Below are 17513 nucleotides of genomic sequence, written 5' to 3'. Positions count from 1 at the left end.
CATTCAACTCTAAATAATTAAATTTCTGTTATATTTATTATAATTTAAAGTCATCCCATTGGTCAAGCTGTACAAACACATGTTTGTTCTTTTTTTGATAAACTTAAAAATTATGTTGTCAGCTAATTTCATATCTGATGATGTCACTTTATATTGGTATTTTGTATTATTGAGCATTATTTTTCAAGAAACACATTAAATAAATTTTAAAAAATTAAGATCTTCTTTCTGACAAACTCAGTTATAAGGATTGTCTGTTATTTCTTCTACATTCATAGCAAATGTTTTTGTGAGCAGCTTCACTAATTTAGTTTGCACATGCTTTTTTTGGGTCATGCCCAGACGAATCTAAAATAATTAACAGACAATACCTCCTGGAGTTCAGTATACAAGTCCAGATAAAAAGAGACACACAGAGACAGAGAGACAGAGAGAGAAAAAGAGAGAGAGAGAGAGAGAGAGAGAGAGAGAGAGAGAGAGAGAGAGAGAGAGAGAGAGAGAGAGAGAGAGAGAGAGAGAGAGAGAGAGAGAGAGAGAGAGAGAGAATTTAGACAGAGAGAGAGAGAGCGAGCCCTGCCGTCCCACATGTCACTTACTTGTTTCTTCGCTGGTCGTCACTGTCTCAAGTTTGACCCGACCTTGACCTGCATTGTTGAAGGCTCGTATTGAGATGACATATTCAGAGGCAGGTTCTAAAACACAAACAAGAAAGAAATGTTTTATTTATCGACGCACTCAACACATTTTATTTACGGTTATATGGCATCAGACATATGGTTAAGGACCACACAGATTTTGAGAGGAAACCCGCTGTCGCCACTACATGGGCTACTCTTTCCGATTAGCAGCAAGGAATCTTTTATTTGCGCTTCCCACAGGCAGGATAGCACAAACCATGGCCTTCGTTGAACCAGTTATGGATCACTGGTCGGTGCAAGTGGTTTACACCTACCCATTGAGCCTTGCGGAGCACTCACTCAGGGTTTGGAGTCGGTATCTTGATAAAAAATCCCATGCCTCGACTGAAATCCGAACCCAGTACCTACCAGCCTGTGGACCGATGGCCTAACCACGACGCCACCGAGGCCGGTGAAAAAAAAAAAAAAAAAAAAAAAAAAAAAAAACCCACAAAAAAACAGACATATAAATGTACTGATTGGAAGTGTAAGTGTTTGTCTTTTGAAATTAAAATCAAATTAAATAATTTACATTGAAAGTAACACCATGCACAAAAACAATTATTTACTTTACTATAAAGTATTTCCATAGAACTCCAACAATGCATAAAATACAATTCCATGGAAAATATCAAAAACCAAAAAAGAAACCAAAACAACAACACATCCAACAGTTTTTTAATTTAGCAGATCCATTTTTCATTATGTTTTCTTAAAGGGAGGGTAAGCTGAAATAAGAGCCTTATGTGTTGGAAAGATGTATATCCAGACCACCAACACATACTGACACTTTAAAGGGAGGGTAAGCTCAAATAAGAGCCTTATGTGTTGGAAAGATGTATATCCAGTCCACCAACACATACTGACACTTTAACAAATGAAAAAAGGTGTAATTTTAGAGTTAATAAAACACCATGTTTATTCCTGCTAACTGGGGGCAGCCATTTTGTTTTGTTTTTGTGACGTCCGGTGGTATAGCTTGAGGCAAAGTGACGTCAGCTCCGTCCAACTCCTCTTAAGCACAGTGTAAACAAACGCTCTAATTTACGACAAGGCGCTTCGCTTTCATTAACCTGACTTGTAAAACAACATAAATGACTTGATAGTATAATAAACAATTTAACAAAGAGGATGAAAACTGAAAAAGATGGGGTGGGCCAGAGCTCAGTGGTAAAGTGTTCGCTTGATGCACAGTTGCTTTGGGATCGATCCCCATCGGTGGGCTCATTGGGCTATTTCTCGTTCCATCCAGTGCACCATGACTGGTATATCAAATGCTGTGGTATGCGCTATCCTGTCTGTGGGATGGTTCATATAAAAGATCCCTTGCTGCTAATCAAAAAGAGTAGCCCATGACGTGGCGACAGCGGGTTTCCTCTTTCAATATCTGTGTGGTCCTTAACCATATGTCTGACGCCATATAACTGTAAATAAAATGCTATCCTGTCTGTGGGATGGTTCATATAAAAGATCCCTTGCTGCTAATCAAAAAGAGTAGCCCATGACATGGCGACAGCGAGTTTCCTCTCTCAATATCTGTGTGGTCCTTAACCATATGTCTGACGCCATATAACTGTAAATAAAATGCTATCCTGTCTGTGGGATGGTGCATATAAAAGATTCCTAGCTACTAATGACCACATGTGTGAAATCCAACAGCCGATGATTAATAAATCAATGTGCTCTAGTGGTGTCATCAAACAAAACAAAGCTCTTCTTCTTCACATCTGAAGTGCACACTTGGGTCTATATTTGAAAATGTTTGTAATGGGTCAAGGTACATATGTGCCACGTTTCCTCTCTAAGACTGTATGTCAAAATTACCAAATGTTTGAAACCAAATAGCCGGTGATTAATAAGTCAATGTGCTCTAGTGGTGTTGTTAAACAAAACAAACTTTAACTTCAAACAGACATTCCTGAGTTTGCTGCATTATTTGATGTTTCCGACTAATAAAATATTTCTACGATTAAACTTACATACTAAATAGATTTTGCTGTTTCGAATATCAGTGTCTGTATATTCAATGTGTTTCTGGTCATCTTAATATTTGTAAGAAGCCCAAACTGGATTTTTGTCTTCAAATAATTTCGTACGTACAAAAAAAATATTTTAGGAAATAAAATGAAATTTAACCTAGTACAAATATTCGAATGATCAGAATTTTTTTTAATGTACAGCCACTAATATTTAATACAGAAAAATATACTTGATATGTAATTACAATCGTTAAAAAGTCTCTGTTAGTCGATAACATCTTAAACATTGCAGCAAACTCAAGAATGTCACTTTAAGGAAGGAAGATACATGTATGTTATAATTTTTAGCAGACATATTAATCACTAATACCAGTCCCTTTAACTGGAAAAGAGATCAGCTAACAGAATAGGCATGTTCAAAACCCCTGTGGTATATGGACATGTTAAACTAGTTACTAAGTAAGTAAGCTAAGTTAAACTAGTTACTAAGTAAGTAAGCTAAGTTAAACTAGTTACTAAGTAAGTAAGCTAAGTTAAACTAGTTACTAAGTAAGTAAGCTAAGTTAAACTAGTTACTAAGTAAGTAAGCTAAGTTAAACTAGTTACTAAGTAAGTAAGCTAAATTAAACTAGTTACTAAGTAAGTAAGCTAAGTTAAACTAGTTACTATGTAAAATAAAACAAAAATTCAGTTTGTGAGAAATAGATTTAAATGCAAAACTTTAACCAAAACTTTAATGCAAAAGTTGATGGCACCGCCATTGGAAAAGTAATACCCATATCTCGGCTTTTTACTCCATAAAGGTGCGACAAAAAAGAACACATAATGGAGAAGAAACCAGCTTACGTAGGTTCTGTATTGTGTAGTCGTGTGTATTGGCGTCCAGGGTGGTCTGATACACGTCTGGTATTCCTCTGCCATACCCCAGCACGTAGCCACGCACCAGTATCTTGGCGTCTGTTGGAGGCGGGGCCCAGTTGACCACGATGGAATTGGCTTTCGGTTTCACCTGCAGACGAGCTGGTGCAGGAGGTACGTTGTGCTCTGTGTAATGAGAAAAAAACATCACATGTTAATACAATGTGATAGGTGTATAGTATATATCAAACAACAAGAAAAGAAAGGAATGTTTATTTTCTGATAACTCAACTTGCTTTAAATTAATAATATCTGATGTTTAATATATGGCCATGAGAATGTTTGGTTGAGCTCAAGAGAAAGAGACAGATCGAGGTAGAGATCAAGAGTGTGATGATAGTAAGAGAGAGGGAGAGAGAGAGAGAGAGAGAGAGAGAGAGAGAGAGAGAGAGAGAGAGAGAGAGAGAGAGAGAGAGAGAGAGAGAGAGAGAGAGAGAGAGAGAGAGAGAGAGAGAGAGAGAGAGAGAGAGAGAGAGAGAGAGAGAGAGAGAGAGAGAGAGAGCATGAGAGTTGAAGAGAAGAGACAGACAGACAGAGAAAGGGAGATAGAGAGACAGACGAGAAGAAACTTTAACTTTTTTTAAGAGAGAGAGAGAGAGAGACAGAGAGAGAGGAGAGAGAGAGAGAGAGAGAGAGAGAGAGAGCATGAGAGTTGAAGAGAAAGACAGATCAAGATTGAGATCGAGAGTGAGCGAGAGATGGAAAAAGAGACATATAGAGAAAGGGAGACAAAGATAGAGAGTGGGGTTGGTTCTTATAATTACATAGGTTGTCATTCAATAAAAGAAACTTTAACTTTTTTTAATAATTGAATATATATGTCAATACAGCAATTATTTGTAACCCTCAATGATATAATTGTTCTATTCAGTGGTTTGTATTTCAGTTTCCATCCTTCTGCAAGGACATTTGTAAGCATTCAACAAATCAGTTTCCATTACGACGTCACAAGCTGATGTCTTACCATACAGGTTATCTCTGTACGTGGATGCCGACTGCCACGGTGTCGTAATTCCCGAACCATTCACAGTTAGGGCTGAAATTCTCACTTGATACTCCGTACCCTTACGCAAATCTGAAGAAAAAAGATATCAATTAATACAACGATAAACATCTGAAACATGTTAATGGTATTATCTGAAGACTGCATAACAGCAACTTCCAACCAAAATTATTTATCTCAAGGTTTCATAATGACAACTTCCAACCAAAATTATTTATCTCAAGGTTTCATAATGACGGCTTCCCACCAAAATTATTTATCTCAAGGTTTCATGACAGCTTTCAACCAAAATTATTTATCTCAAGGTTTCATAATGACGGCTTCCCACCAAATTTTTTTATCTCAAGGTTTCATGACAGCTTCCCACCAAAATTATTTATCTCAAGGTTTCATAATGACAGCTTCCCACCAAAATTATATATATAACATAGGCTTTCCAGCAATATTATTTATTATTTTTTTATTTGAAATGTAAGTACTATACCTTCAACGATATGCACATAAAGAATTACAACCAAATAATTTAATTTACTAGTAGAAAAAGTATGAATTTTTTGGCAGAGAATCTCTAGTTGATGACCCACGGAATTGGGCATGTTCAATGAAGGTGAACACTCCACAAAGTAAAGACAGAAAAATATTGTTGATAAGTTGACTGCCTCTGTGCACTTCATCTGACTTCAGCTATTGACAGTCAATTTAACCTTAGTTACGCATGTGCAAGCCTATGATGACTTGTTGTGAACACTCCATAAAGCTATGCCAAAAAAATATTTTGTTGATAAGTTGACTGCCTTTGTCCACTTCATCTGACTTTAGCTACTGACAGTCAACTTCCCAGTAGTTACACACATGCAAGACAGAAACAAACTTTGTAACTTGGGCCTTAGTTTTAAAAATATGTTTTGTGTTATGGTGTAAATGATAAACTTTGACATTACCTGTGAGAGCGTAGTTGTTGCGGTTGCCGTCGGTGGTGACGGTTTTGCCCTGCTTCGTTCCACTCTTCTTATAGCGGATCTTGTATCCGGTGATTATTCCGTTCTGCTTGTCAAGAGGCGGCGGCTCCCATCGCACAATGATTCTCTACAGAATGAAAAGTAAAATTTGTTTTTTATTTAACGACACCACTAGAGCACATTCATTTTTTATCTTATCGTCGGCTATTGGACGTCAAACATATGGTCATTCTGACACTGTTGTTTTTTAGAGGAAACCCGTTGTCGCCACATATGCTACTCTTTTACGATAGGCAGCAAGGGATCTTTTATTTGCACTTCCCACAGGCAGGATAGCACAAACCATGGCCTTTGTTGAACCAGTTATGGATCACTGGTCGGTGCAAGTGGTTTACACCTACCCTTGCGGAGCACTCACTCAGGGTTTGGAGTCGTTATCTGGATTAAAAATCCCATGCCTCGACTGGGATTCGAACCCAGTACTTACCAGCCTGTAGTCCGATGGCTAAACCACTGCGCCACCGAGGCCGGTCTCTACAGAATTAAAAACAATACATTAACAAGCCAGTGGCATAGGAAGGTTAGAAAAAAAAGGGGGGGGGGGGGGGGGGGGGGGGGCACACTTTTATATTTACACACTTTTACACAATTATAAAGCAAATATAAAGCAAATATCTGAAAATTGGGGGAGGCACATTTCCCCCCCCCCCCCCCCCCCCCCGCCACCAGTGCAAGCATTCTGAGAATCCAACTAAACAAATACATGTCCCCTACCAGGACCACAAATCTCTTTTTTTTAGTTCAAGGGCCATAACTTTGTCAAAGCTCTTTCAAATATGAATATGACAGTTATGGCCCTTGAATAAATTCCCATAAAAGTGGAACTTGATCCAAATGTTTGACATTCAATAACCGATAGTTAATAAATCAATGTTCTTTAGTGGTGTTGTTAAACAAAACAATTTATTTTTTCCATTCTGATGTAAAATTGACAAATTTGTTCTATTTCAATGAATGAATGAATGAATATTTATTACAGGCCCGGAGAAAAAATAAATAAAAACCACAGTTAAAGAAAGGTAAATATATCAATAAATTGACAATCAACATCAGTATAAATAAGCTAAAGTTAAAGTGTTCCATTTTTTTTTTTTTTTTTTTTTTTAAATTAGTTTAAAAATGTACAGAAATGAACACCCAAAGATGCAACTTGATACATTCAGTGGGTGGGTGGGTGGAAAAGTACTCATTTGATGTGTGGTTGTTCTGTCATCGGTCCCCGTCCATGGATCCATTGGGATATTTCTTATTCTAGCCAGTGCACTATGACTGGTACTGGGATCGATCCCCATTGGTGGACACATTGGGCTATTACTCGTTCCAGCCAGTGCACCACGACTGGTGTATTAAAGGCTGTGGTATGTGCTATCCTGTCTATGGAATGGTGCATATAAAAGATTCCTTGTTACTAATAGAAAAGTGTAGCGGGTTTCCTCTTTTTGACTATATGTCAAAATTACATCCAAAAGCTAATGATTATAAATCAATATGCTCTAGTAGTGTTGTTTAACAAAACAAACAAACAGACAATTGGTATATCAAAAGCCATAGTATGTATTATCCTGTCTGTAGCATGGTGCATATAAAAAATTCACTTGATACTAATAGAAACATGTAGCAGGTTTCTTCTCTAAAACTATATTTCAAAATTAATAATTGGTTGACATCCAATACCAGATGACAGGGCTCGAAACTCGCCAAAAAATAGGGTGGCCCCAAAAATAATAATGGATGTTGGCAAATTATGGTAAGAGAACCACGAACCATGACCAAGATTTGAATGTGGAATAAATATATGCAATACAAATATTAAAAGTGGTTCATATGCTATAGCTCTAAGAAGATCAACCAAATAATATTATTTGGGTGACTAACGCCATTATTTTTTAATATTTAAGTCGCCCAAACGGGACATTGGTTGCATTTGACGACCTGGCCACAGGCCATTTCGAAAACTGGATAATTAACATTAATAATAAATGAATGAGCTCTAGTGTTGTCAGTAAGCAGAACAAACTTTACTTCAATACAGTCAGTTTTGGTAACCAACAGTTTTGTTTTGTTTAACGCCACCACTAGAGCACGTTGATTTATTAATCATCAGCTATTGGATGTCAAACATTTGGCCATTTTGACGTCCAGTCTAAGAGAGGAAACCTGATACATTTTTGCTTTCATCACAAGCAAGGAATCTTTTATATGCACTATCCAATAGACAGAACAGCACATACCACAGCTTTTAATAAACCAGTCATGATGCACTGGCCGGAACGAGAAATAGCCCACTAGGCCCACCATTGAGGATCGATCCTAGACCAACTGTGCATCAAGCGAGCACTTTACCACTGGGAAGGAAATGTTTTATTTAACGACGCACTCAACACATTTTATTTACGGTTATATGGTGTCAGACACATGGTTAAGGACCACACAGATGTTGAGAGAGAAACCCCCAGTCGCCACTTCAAGGGCTACTCTTTTCGATTAGCAGCAAGGGATCTTTTCTATGCATCATCTCATAGACAGGATAGCACATACCATGGCCTTTGATGTACCAGTCATGGTGCACTGGCCGGAATGAGAAATAGTTCAATGGGTCCACTGATGGGGATCGATCCCAGAAAGACTGCGCATCAAGCGAATGCTTTGCCACTGGGCTATGTCTCGCCCCCAGGTTGCTAGTTGACTTTACAGTCGTCTTGTACAAGTATACTGCACACTCTGACTTACTGTTGCACTGGAAACCTCCAGCGTAAAGTTCTGCGGAGTCGCGCTCGGCGTCGATGAAAACGTCTGAGCCACGAACTCCTCCGTGCTCATCCCGGGTCCATTCTGATTGTGGGCCACAACCCGGAAGCTGTATTCGCGGAATATCTTCAGATTCTGCAGCGTGAAGCCCGTTCCTTGCACGGTGATTTCATCCTCGTTAGTGGAGCCCACCTCATAGTAGATCAGAACGTAGTGCGTGATGTAGCCTTTCTTGTGCTGTGGCGCGTCCCACGTGACCTTGATCGCCGTCGGCGACACCGGGACAGCACGCAGGTTGACGGGAGGACTGGGGACGTGAACTATAAATAGAAATAAAAACATATCAGGGTTAAATTAATGATAGAAATTCACATAACTATGACAAGACAATCAAGTTGGCAGTAATATAAAAATGCAGTTTGAAATAAGCACTTATCCAGGGCGTCTAGAATCTTTATAAAATCCACTAGCCATGGGATCAGTGATTTAAAACATTTATTAGACACAATTAAAAATTCACTAGCCCTACTTTACTTTAAGTTAATACAATTTTACTAAATAATATTAACCTAAACCTAAACAGAGAGATATAGCTCAAAACACTAACATTGAAGGGTGAAGGGGGGGGGGGGGGGGGGGGGGAGGGGGGTGGTGGTGGTGGTGAATATTCATATTTACAAAATAGACTTAACTGCAACATCTGACCCAAATATTTAACTAGCCATCAGGGATAGCAATAATTATTATTTACTATCCCAAATATTGAATATCATGGGAGTGGGGCTACCATAACCTAGAAGCCCTGACTTATCCGTTTGTCCTGACAAGTGATAATCTGCTGGGACAAGCAAAATGTACCTCAGTGGTTGTCCAGTGGATAAGTAAAAATGTATAATGCTATTTGCTAGACTCGACCTATGCCCGAGTACTCGGGTACTCGTGGAGACCCCAATGTAATGATGTAATTTTGGGAAGCAACGACATAACATGACATTGCTTCCACCAGTCCTATCTCAGACTGTGCATGTGAAATATGACATCATTTCGTCGTCTCCTTCTAGTTGTGGTTGAAACATTTTGAGACGGTCCTTTTTATTCATAAAAAAAGTGAATAATACATGTAATATGGATAATAAAGAAATTATTACACTCGCATGCGAGTCGTACTGATTTTACGAAACTGATGTCACGATTTATGTATTACCCTATCTCTCACTTTGGTAATACAAAAACCCTGACACTCGTTTCGTAATATCAGTACAACACACAAGCTTGTATAATAATTTCTATCTATTAGATCTGTCTTTGCTAAGTACGTACCTTCCTGGTCGGTGGTCACGGTGAGTGTGGCGTCCTTGGTGCTAGGACCGAAGCGGTTGTAAGCACGCACGTGGAATACGTACTCTGTGTCAGACTTCAGGTGCTGAATGTTGGCCTCTGTCGTCGTCGTGTTCGTCACACGCTCCCTGCACAAACAAATATAATACTTCCATGAAGCCAGGATATTTAACACTTCGTGGATCTACGATATTTAACACTGCATGGATGTAGAATATTTAACACTGCATGAATCTAGGATATTCAACACTTCATGAATCTAGGATATATAACACTTCATGAATTGTTTGTTACCAGCTATCTGGAGAAATAGTTAAAAGTTCATGAATCTAGGATATTTAACACTTCATGAATAGTTTGGTACCAACTATTTAGAGAAATAGTTAACACTTCATGAATCTAGGATATTTAACACTTCGTGAATCTAGGATATTTAACACTTCATGAATCTAGGATATTTAACACTTCATGAATCATTTGTTACCAGCTTTCTGGAGAAATAGTTAAAACTTCATGAATCTAGGATAGTTAACTTCATGAATCTAGGATATTTAATACTTCATTAATCTAGGATATTTAACACTTCATGAATCTAGATATTTAACACTTCATGAATAGTTTGTTACCAGCTATTTGGAGAAATAGTTAAAACTTCATGAATCTAGGATATTTAACACTTCATGAATCTAGGATAATTAAAATTTTATGAATCTTATGTGTTCGTTACCCGCTCTCTGGAGAAATAAATATTTAACACTTGATGAATCTAGGATATATAACATTTTGTGAATCCAGGATATTTAACACTTCATGAATCTAGTATTTTATGTTACATGTTCATTTTCAACCTAATTTATTCTGTCCTGGACAGGGGATCTGGCGCAAATCAGTACTCGTGCCCAGGATAGACGTGTCTGAACCTTCAGTGGGTATGGGCACATTAATAGAGTTTTCCTTTCAACCTATAGTCCGTACCACTGGGAATGCCTTTTTTCATGCTATGGAATTGACTATAAGTTATTTATTTTGAGCCGACTGTTTTCTAAATTGGACACCAAAAAAAAAAAAAAATGTTATTTCCAAAACACTTTTACTTTTCTTCCTACGTTAATCAAAACTGAAATTATTTATAAAAACATTTATATAGGAGGATAGGATGGACTATACGTTAATCAAAACTGAAATTATTTATAAAAACATTTATATAGCAGGATAGGATGGACTATACGTTAACCAAAACTGAAATTATATATAAAAACATTTATATAGCAGGATAGGATGGACTATACGTTAATCAAAACTGAAATTATATATAAAAACATTTATATAGGAGGATAGGATGGACTATACGTTAATCAAAACTGAAATTATTTATAAAAACATTTATATAGCAGGATAGGATGGACTATACTATACGTTAATCAAAACTGAAATTATATATAAAAACATTTATATAGGAGGATAGGATGGACTATACGTTAATCAAAACTGAAATTATTTATAAAAACATTTATATAGGAGGATAGGATGGACTATACGTTAATCAAAACTGAAATTATTTATATAAAAAAACCCAACATTTTTGTAGGAGGATGGGACAGACTACAGTTTGCTTATTCCTACTGTAAACCCACCTTTCCGAGTCGCGCTCTCTCCAGAAGACGGAATACGCTATGATCCCGGACGGCCCAGTGTGGTCCGGGGTCTGCCAGGAGAGCGTCACAAATCTCGTGGAGACGAGGACAGCTCGCAGGTTGTTCGGCATTGACGGCAGATTCTTCGAGTCCGTGAACATGGCACCTGGGTGGACGAGGGGGTACAGAGAGGGGGTCGTCGGGAGAGGGATGTCTACATGGATGGGGGGAGCAAAAGGAGGAGAAACGAAAACAAAAAAGCAAAAATAAACAAAAGCAAAATGCACATGGTGAGGAAGTTGGTGTCGTCATGGTTACGGTGCAAGATGGCAGAGGGAAAAAAAGGCAATATCACGCACTCAAGCAATGTTTCTTTTTTAATATATTTTCTGGGGGTTATAATTCGACCCGTCCCCATATAAACTTCACTTGGCACAGTCTAGCTAGAGCCCACCCCCAACCCTCCCCCCTCCAATAAAATTCCTGCAAATGCACCTGAAAATTTTAACATTTTATTATTTTTTACAAATTTCTTTCCACCAAATATACATTTTATATTTATGTTTAAATTTCATGAAAAATTATTTTTATTGAAATTTCATTTTCTATACCAAAAATCGATGAAATGAAATTAGACTCAAATGATCATGGTCATTGCCAGGAAGTTTTTAAAAAGATTAATTTTTGTAATCAACTAGTACCAATCAACAAAGAACTGCAAAAAAAAAAGATTTTAAAAATATAATCCGTCAAAGGCTGTTTGCTCCACACCCACACAAAACCATCTGGTGATGCACAAAAAGTAATTTTTTGTTTTGTGTACACTAACAAAACACTAATTAATCAAAATTAGGGTTTATTTTATATAGACTGGGGATTAATTTTTAATCTTTTAGAGAAAAAAAAAAAAAAAAAATTGCATCCTGCTTGCAATCTTGTAACACCATGACAACACGTTTCACAAATTATTACCTGAATTTGGAATATTTGATAGAATTCTAATTGCTCATTTTTGTTGTACACTTGGATTATATTAAGTCTTGATTAATATGTTTCTCCAATACAGAACTATATGTACATGTAAGTGAATTCTTCCAACAGGAAGCATCGTTCCAGCCAGTGCACCATGACTGGTATATCAAAGGCTGTGGTATGTGCTATCCTGTCTGTGAGATGGTGCATATAAAAGATCTCTTGCTACTAATGGAAAAATGTAGCAGGTTTCCTCTCTAAGACTATATGTAAAAATAGGTTGATAAAACAATTTGCAGTCTGAATTGTGGACTAGATTGTGTGTGTGTGTGATTGTATGTCTGTGTGTGTATGCTTGTTCTGCCCCACAACTAGTGGTGTTGTTAAACAAAACAAACTTCCAACAGGAAGCAAGATGTAGCTCAGTTGGTAGAGCACTTGCTTGAGGTTCTTTGGTTGTAGGATCAAACCTCCTTGGTGGAAAACTAGGTTTTTGTCTTGTCCCAACTAGTACCTCATGACTGGTATACTAAAGGTCATGGTATGAGCTGTCCTGTCCTGTCCACTTTGTACAAAAAGTAGCAACTGGCTAATTTGGCAATGTACAGGGTGAGCCCTGACAGATAATAGTCAATCATCATGGATTTCTGATTGACCAGCCATGAAGCATTAGTTCAATTATGACTGGTATACCAAAGGTCATGGTATGTGCCGTTCTGTCCTGTCCACTTTGTATAAAAAGTAGCAATTGGCTAACTTGGCAATGTACAGGGTGAGCCCTGACAGAAGATAGTTAATATCATAGATTTTTAAACCGTCAGCCATGAATAAGTAGTTCGAACAAAAAAACCAAATTCAATATGGCCACTAATGGGAAACGATCCTTTTACCCATCACAAAAAGTATTCCGATAGCTTCATTACAATTTATTTATTATTATTATTATTATTATTATTATTATTCCAAATTCAGATAACTGTTTTCACAAAAATGTAACACAAAACAAAAACTTGTAAAATAAACAATACTAAGCTGAAAAATAAGCAGGTGATATCAAACAACAGGTACTATATTCAACACCACAACTTCTGAATACAGCAACACTCAAATGAGTTGACCAATTTAAACTTTAACTTTGTTAGTAGTCCAACTCAATGTCCAATGTATGGAGATAGGATTTATGCCAATTAATTCTGAATAAATGTCATAATATTTTATTTTTTAAAATAGCCTAATTTTATAATTACAATATTTTTATTTATTTTTGCTTTTCAAACAAAATTCACCAGCTGTTAAAAATATATTTGTTCAGATTACATTAAACAATTCATGAGTGTTTTCATGTTTCTGCCCAAAACAATGAGGCCAATTTGAAAGGTGGCAATGTTTTAAATTTCAGAGTAGTGTTGATTATAGTACATGGTAACAATAGCAACGTTTTGAGGATGGGTCATATTGACTTCCTGCTAACAAAAGCACTTAAATGCAAGTAAATAAATTTAAAAGCAATGTTAAAAATTCTGTTTTGTTGCAAATCTGCAAATATTACAAAACCACTACTTAATAACCACACAATTAAGGAATATACCATTAGTAAAATAATGTTACTGAATTATCTAATTATGGGAACTTGAAAGGGATAAACATCACATAAAGTTTTTACTGTCTAACATTTATTAAAGGCATACTGTCACAGACCACTGACCTATTTAATGGTTTAACAAAGTATTACCTCAACAAAAATAATTTGATTTGTCCCTAAATGTACTTTATTCAACCATCTTCATAACCACCATACTCCATTTATTAATGACATTTTGTAAAAATAATTGAATTATGGCAATGGTCCATAATTCAAAAACTAAAATTGTCGAGAGGGTTGACATGGATTTCACTCCATCATGGTTCAGTTAAGGTGATGCAATAGGCTAGATTTGTTTTCCAACAATTAATATAATTTTCAGTTATTATCCATGTTTAGAGAAATAAGGTCCTCAAATCCGTGACAGTATGCCTTTAAAGTTGAAAAATAGAAGAAAAAAAATGTCTTAATTTTTAAAAGTAAAAACAAAGGTTTTTATATATATTTTGTATTAGCAGGGTAACTGCTACATGTGCACGTAAGTACATTTTTTAATACATAATTAAATTGTTGACTTTAACCTACATCTATAAACGCAGAATTGATATAAAAAAAATTAAGAATCATGGGAAAGAAGTACAACTTAAAACCTATCTCCCAAAAATAATTGTTTTTAAACAAAAGGAGGGGAGGGCCAAGTTAAATATATGTTATTTAACGACACACTTTCCAAAGTACTACAGGTATATTTGAATACTGATTAAACTGTTGGTCAGACCAATTTCTATGTTAGTTTTTTAATATTCATTATATTTTTTAAATATTTAGTGGACCCAAAAGCTTAGATTTTAACACACAAACAATAGACATGCAGGTATTGAAAGTAGGGGTGTAACAATTATAAAAAATAGGGGTGCAATAAAAAAGGGTTTGTAAACACAAATAAAACTGAAAACTTCAAATAAAGAAAAAAAATCAAACAAAAGTTCTCTCCCTTCAGACCAGTCATGTTTACAGCAGAACATAATTTGCATGTACACACAAAGTTGAATAAACAATAAATACTTTTAATTCAAGAATCTTGAACATACATAAAACAAAAATGACTTAATGTATTCCCGCAAATTTAACTATAATAAAAAAAAAAAAAAAAAAAAGAGTTTTAAAAACAAAAAACATTTAATTTAAATAAAATAACAATCCATATATATATTATTTAAAAACATAAAAATAAATATAAATATAAATAAAGAATTTTCTCTAGTTGGAAATTTAACGTCTAACAAATACCGTATATTATTTGTAGGAACTGGACAGCTTTTGTTTTTAATTTAAAATAATCTTTATTTTGTTTTCATTTAACACTATAACAAATGATTGAAACAGTGTTTAAAACTAGAACAAACTACACTTGGACATATATATTCCTTAATTATTTCTATCTCTTTCTCGTAATTATTCCATAACTCTTCCTCGTAATTATTCTCTAACTCTTTCTCATCTCCAAACCTACCTGGTTGTAAAATCACTAACTGTGCACTTGCTTGGACATTCCCAAGCTCATTAGATCCGAAACACTGATAGATTCCCTCATCGGAGTTGACAAGACCAAGGATTTTCAGGTTTTTACCGTCAGTGATTTGAAAATAGTCGCTAGGGATGACTACGTCACCGTTTTTAAACCAAGATATGATGGGTGGGGGGTGTCCGGAAACATCACATTCAAACATCACGTCCGAGTTTGTGTGAGCAAAAACATTGGCGGGACGTTTTTCAAACTTTGGTGGAACTGAAATTATAAAAAGATGTGCATGTTAACACAGGGAATGAATGAATGAATGAATGAATGAATGAATGAATGAATGAATGAATGAATGAATGAATGAAATGAATGAATGAATAAACATTGGCTGGACGTTTTTCAAACTTTGGTGGAACTGAAATTATAAAAAGATTTATATGTTAACACAGGAAATGAATTAATGAATATTTAATGACCCATGGAAAACTCATTGGCTACTGTGTGTATTAGTCTTAGACTTTGTCACCAAATGCGAGTGAAATTTCTGACAGACCATTTAAAAAATACAACCAAAGTCCAACAAGTGATCTTCTTGTTTTTCTTTTTCTGACTAAGTAAATGGTACTTTGTAACTCTTGTTTTACCCATTTTATGTTTGTATCAATATAAAGAAAACACATGAACTACGCAAAATTAAATGTCTTGTTTATCATAAAAATGTTCAGTACACAGTGATGAACATCCACACATGTATGTGCAACTATAAACCAAGTTTCACTGACCTAGAACTTACAGTTTGTGAGAAACGGATCTAAACATGAAACATTAATGTTAAACTTCCGCCAAAGCAAGGAAAGAAATTAAATGTAGGTTTTTTTTGTCAAATAATTTAATTTTATTGTTAGAAAGCTGGTGTTAAAAAAAACAAAAAAACATTTCCTTTGTAACAATTTCTACAACTGTCCTTACCAAGAACAGTCAAGGTCCTTCATAACAATTTCTAGAACTGTTCTTACCAAGAACGGTAAAGATCCTTCTTAACAATTTCTAGAACTGTCCTTACCAAGAACGGTCAAGGTCCTTCGTAACAATTTCTAGAACTGTTCTTACCAAGAACGGTCAAGGTCCTTCATAACAATTTCTAGAACTGTCCTTACCAAGAACGGTCAAGGTCCTTCATAAAAATTTCTAGAACTGTCCTTACCAAGAATGGTCAAGGTCCTTCATAACAATTTCTAGAACTGTCCTTACCGAGAAGTCAAGGTCCATCACAACAATTTCTAGAATTGTCCTTATCAAGAAAGGTCAAGATCCTTCACAACAATTTCTAGAACTATCCTTACTGAGAACGGTCAAGGTCCTTCGTAACAATTTCTAGAACTGTTCTTACAAAGAATGGTCACGGTCCTACGTAACAATTTTTAGAACTGTTCTTACCAAGAACGGTCAAGGTCCTTCATAACAATTTCTAGAACTGTCCTTACCAAGAATGGTCAAGGTCCTTCATAACAATTTCTAGAATTGTCTGTACCAAGAACGGTCAAGGTCCTTCATAAAAATTTCTAGAATTGTCCTTACCAAGCACGGTCAAGGTCCTTTGTAACAATTTCTAGAACTGTCCTTACCAAGATCGGTCAAGGTCCTTCATAACAATTTCTAGAATTGTCCGTACCAAGAACAGTCAAGGTCCTTCACAACAATTTCTAGAACTGTCCTTACCAAGCACGGTCAAGGTCCTTTGTAACAATAAGAATGGTCAAGGTCCTTCAGAACAATTTCTAGAACTGTTCTTACCAAGAACAGTCAAGGTCCTTCACAACAATTTCTAGAACTGTCCTTACCAAGAACGGTCAAGGTCCTTCATAACAATTTGTAGAACTGTCCTTACCAAGAACGGTCAAGGTCCTTCATAACAATTTCTAGAATTGTCCTTACCAAGCACGGTCAAGGTCCTTTGTAACAATAAGAATGGTCAAGGTCCTTCAGAACAATTTCTAGAACTGTTCTTACCAAGAACAGTCAAGGTCCTTCACAACAATTTCTAGAACTGTCCTTACCAAGAACGGTCAAGGTCCTTCATAACAATTTCTAGAACTGTCCTTACCAAGAACGATCAAGGTC

At 36.0% G+C, this 17513-nt stretch overlaps 1 protein-coding gene across 7 annotated transcripts in view; it reads right to left on the bottom strand.

The window, feature by feature from the left end:
• LOC121373553 (neogenin-like) overlaps window positions 1-17513 on the bottom strand; it is a 150601-nt gene that overhangs the window by 28309 nt on the left and 104779 nt on the right. For all 7 annotated transcript variants that reach the window (XM_041500231.1, XM_041500234.1, XM_041500233.1 and 4 more), the window contains exons 7-14: window positions 15384-15659; window positions 11317-11530; window positions 9665-9810; window positions 8327-8664; window positions 5519-5663; window positions 4539-4649; window positions 3503-3700; window positions 597-692 (exon numbers count right to left, since the gene is read on the bottom strand). In XM_041500231.1, coding sequence (XP_041356165.1) covers window positions 597-692; window positions 3503-3700; window positions 4539-4649; window positions 5519-5663; window positions 8327-8664; window positions 9665-9810; window positions 11317-11530; window positions 15384-15659 — 1524 coding nt within the window. The remainder of the gene's footprint in view (window positions 1-596; window positions 693-3502; window positions 3701-4538; window positions 4650-5518; window positions 5664-8326; window positions 8665-9664; window positions 9811-11316; window positions 11531-15383; window positions 15660-17513) is intronic.

The sequence above is a fragment of the Gigantopelta aegis genome, chromosome 5, assembly GCF_016097555.1.
Source record: "Gigantopelta aegis isolate Gae_Host chromosome 5, Gae_host_genome, whole genome shotgun sequence".
In the NCBI taxonomy this organism is placed as follows: Eukaryota; Metazoa; Mollusca; class Gastropoda; order Neomphalida; family Peltospiridae; genus Gigantopelta; species Gigantopelta aegis.
The sequence above is the reverse complement of the archived record's forward strand: the minus strand, read 5'-3'. Positions and strand labels throughout refer to the sequence as shown.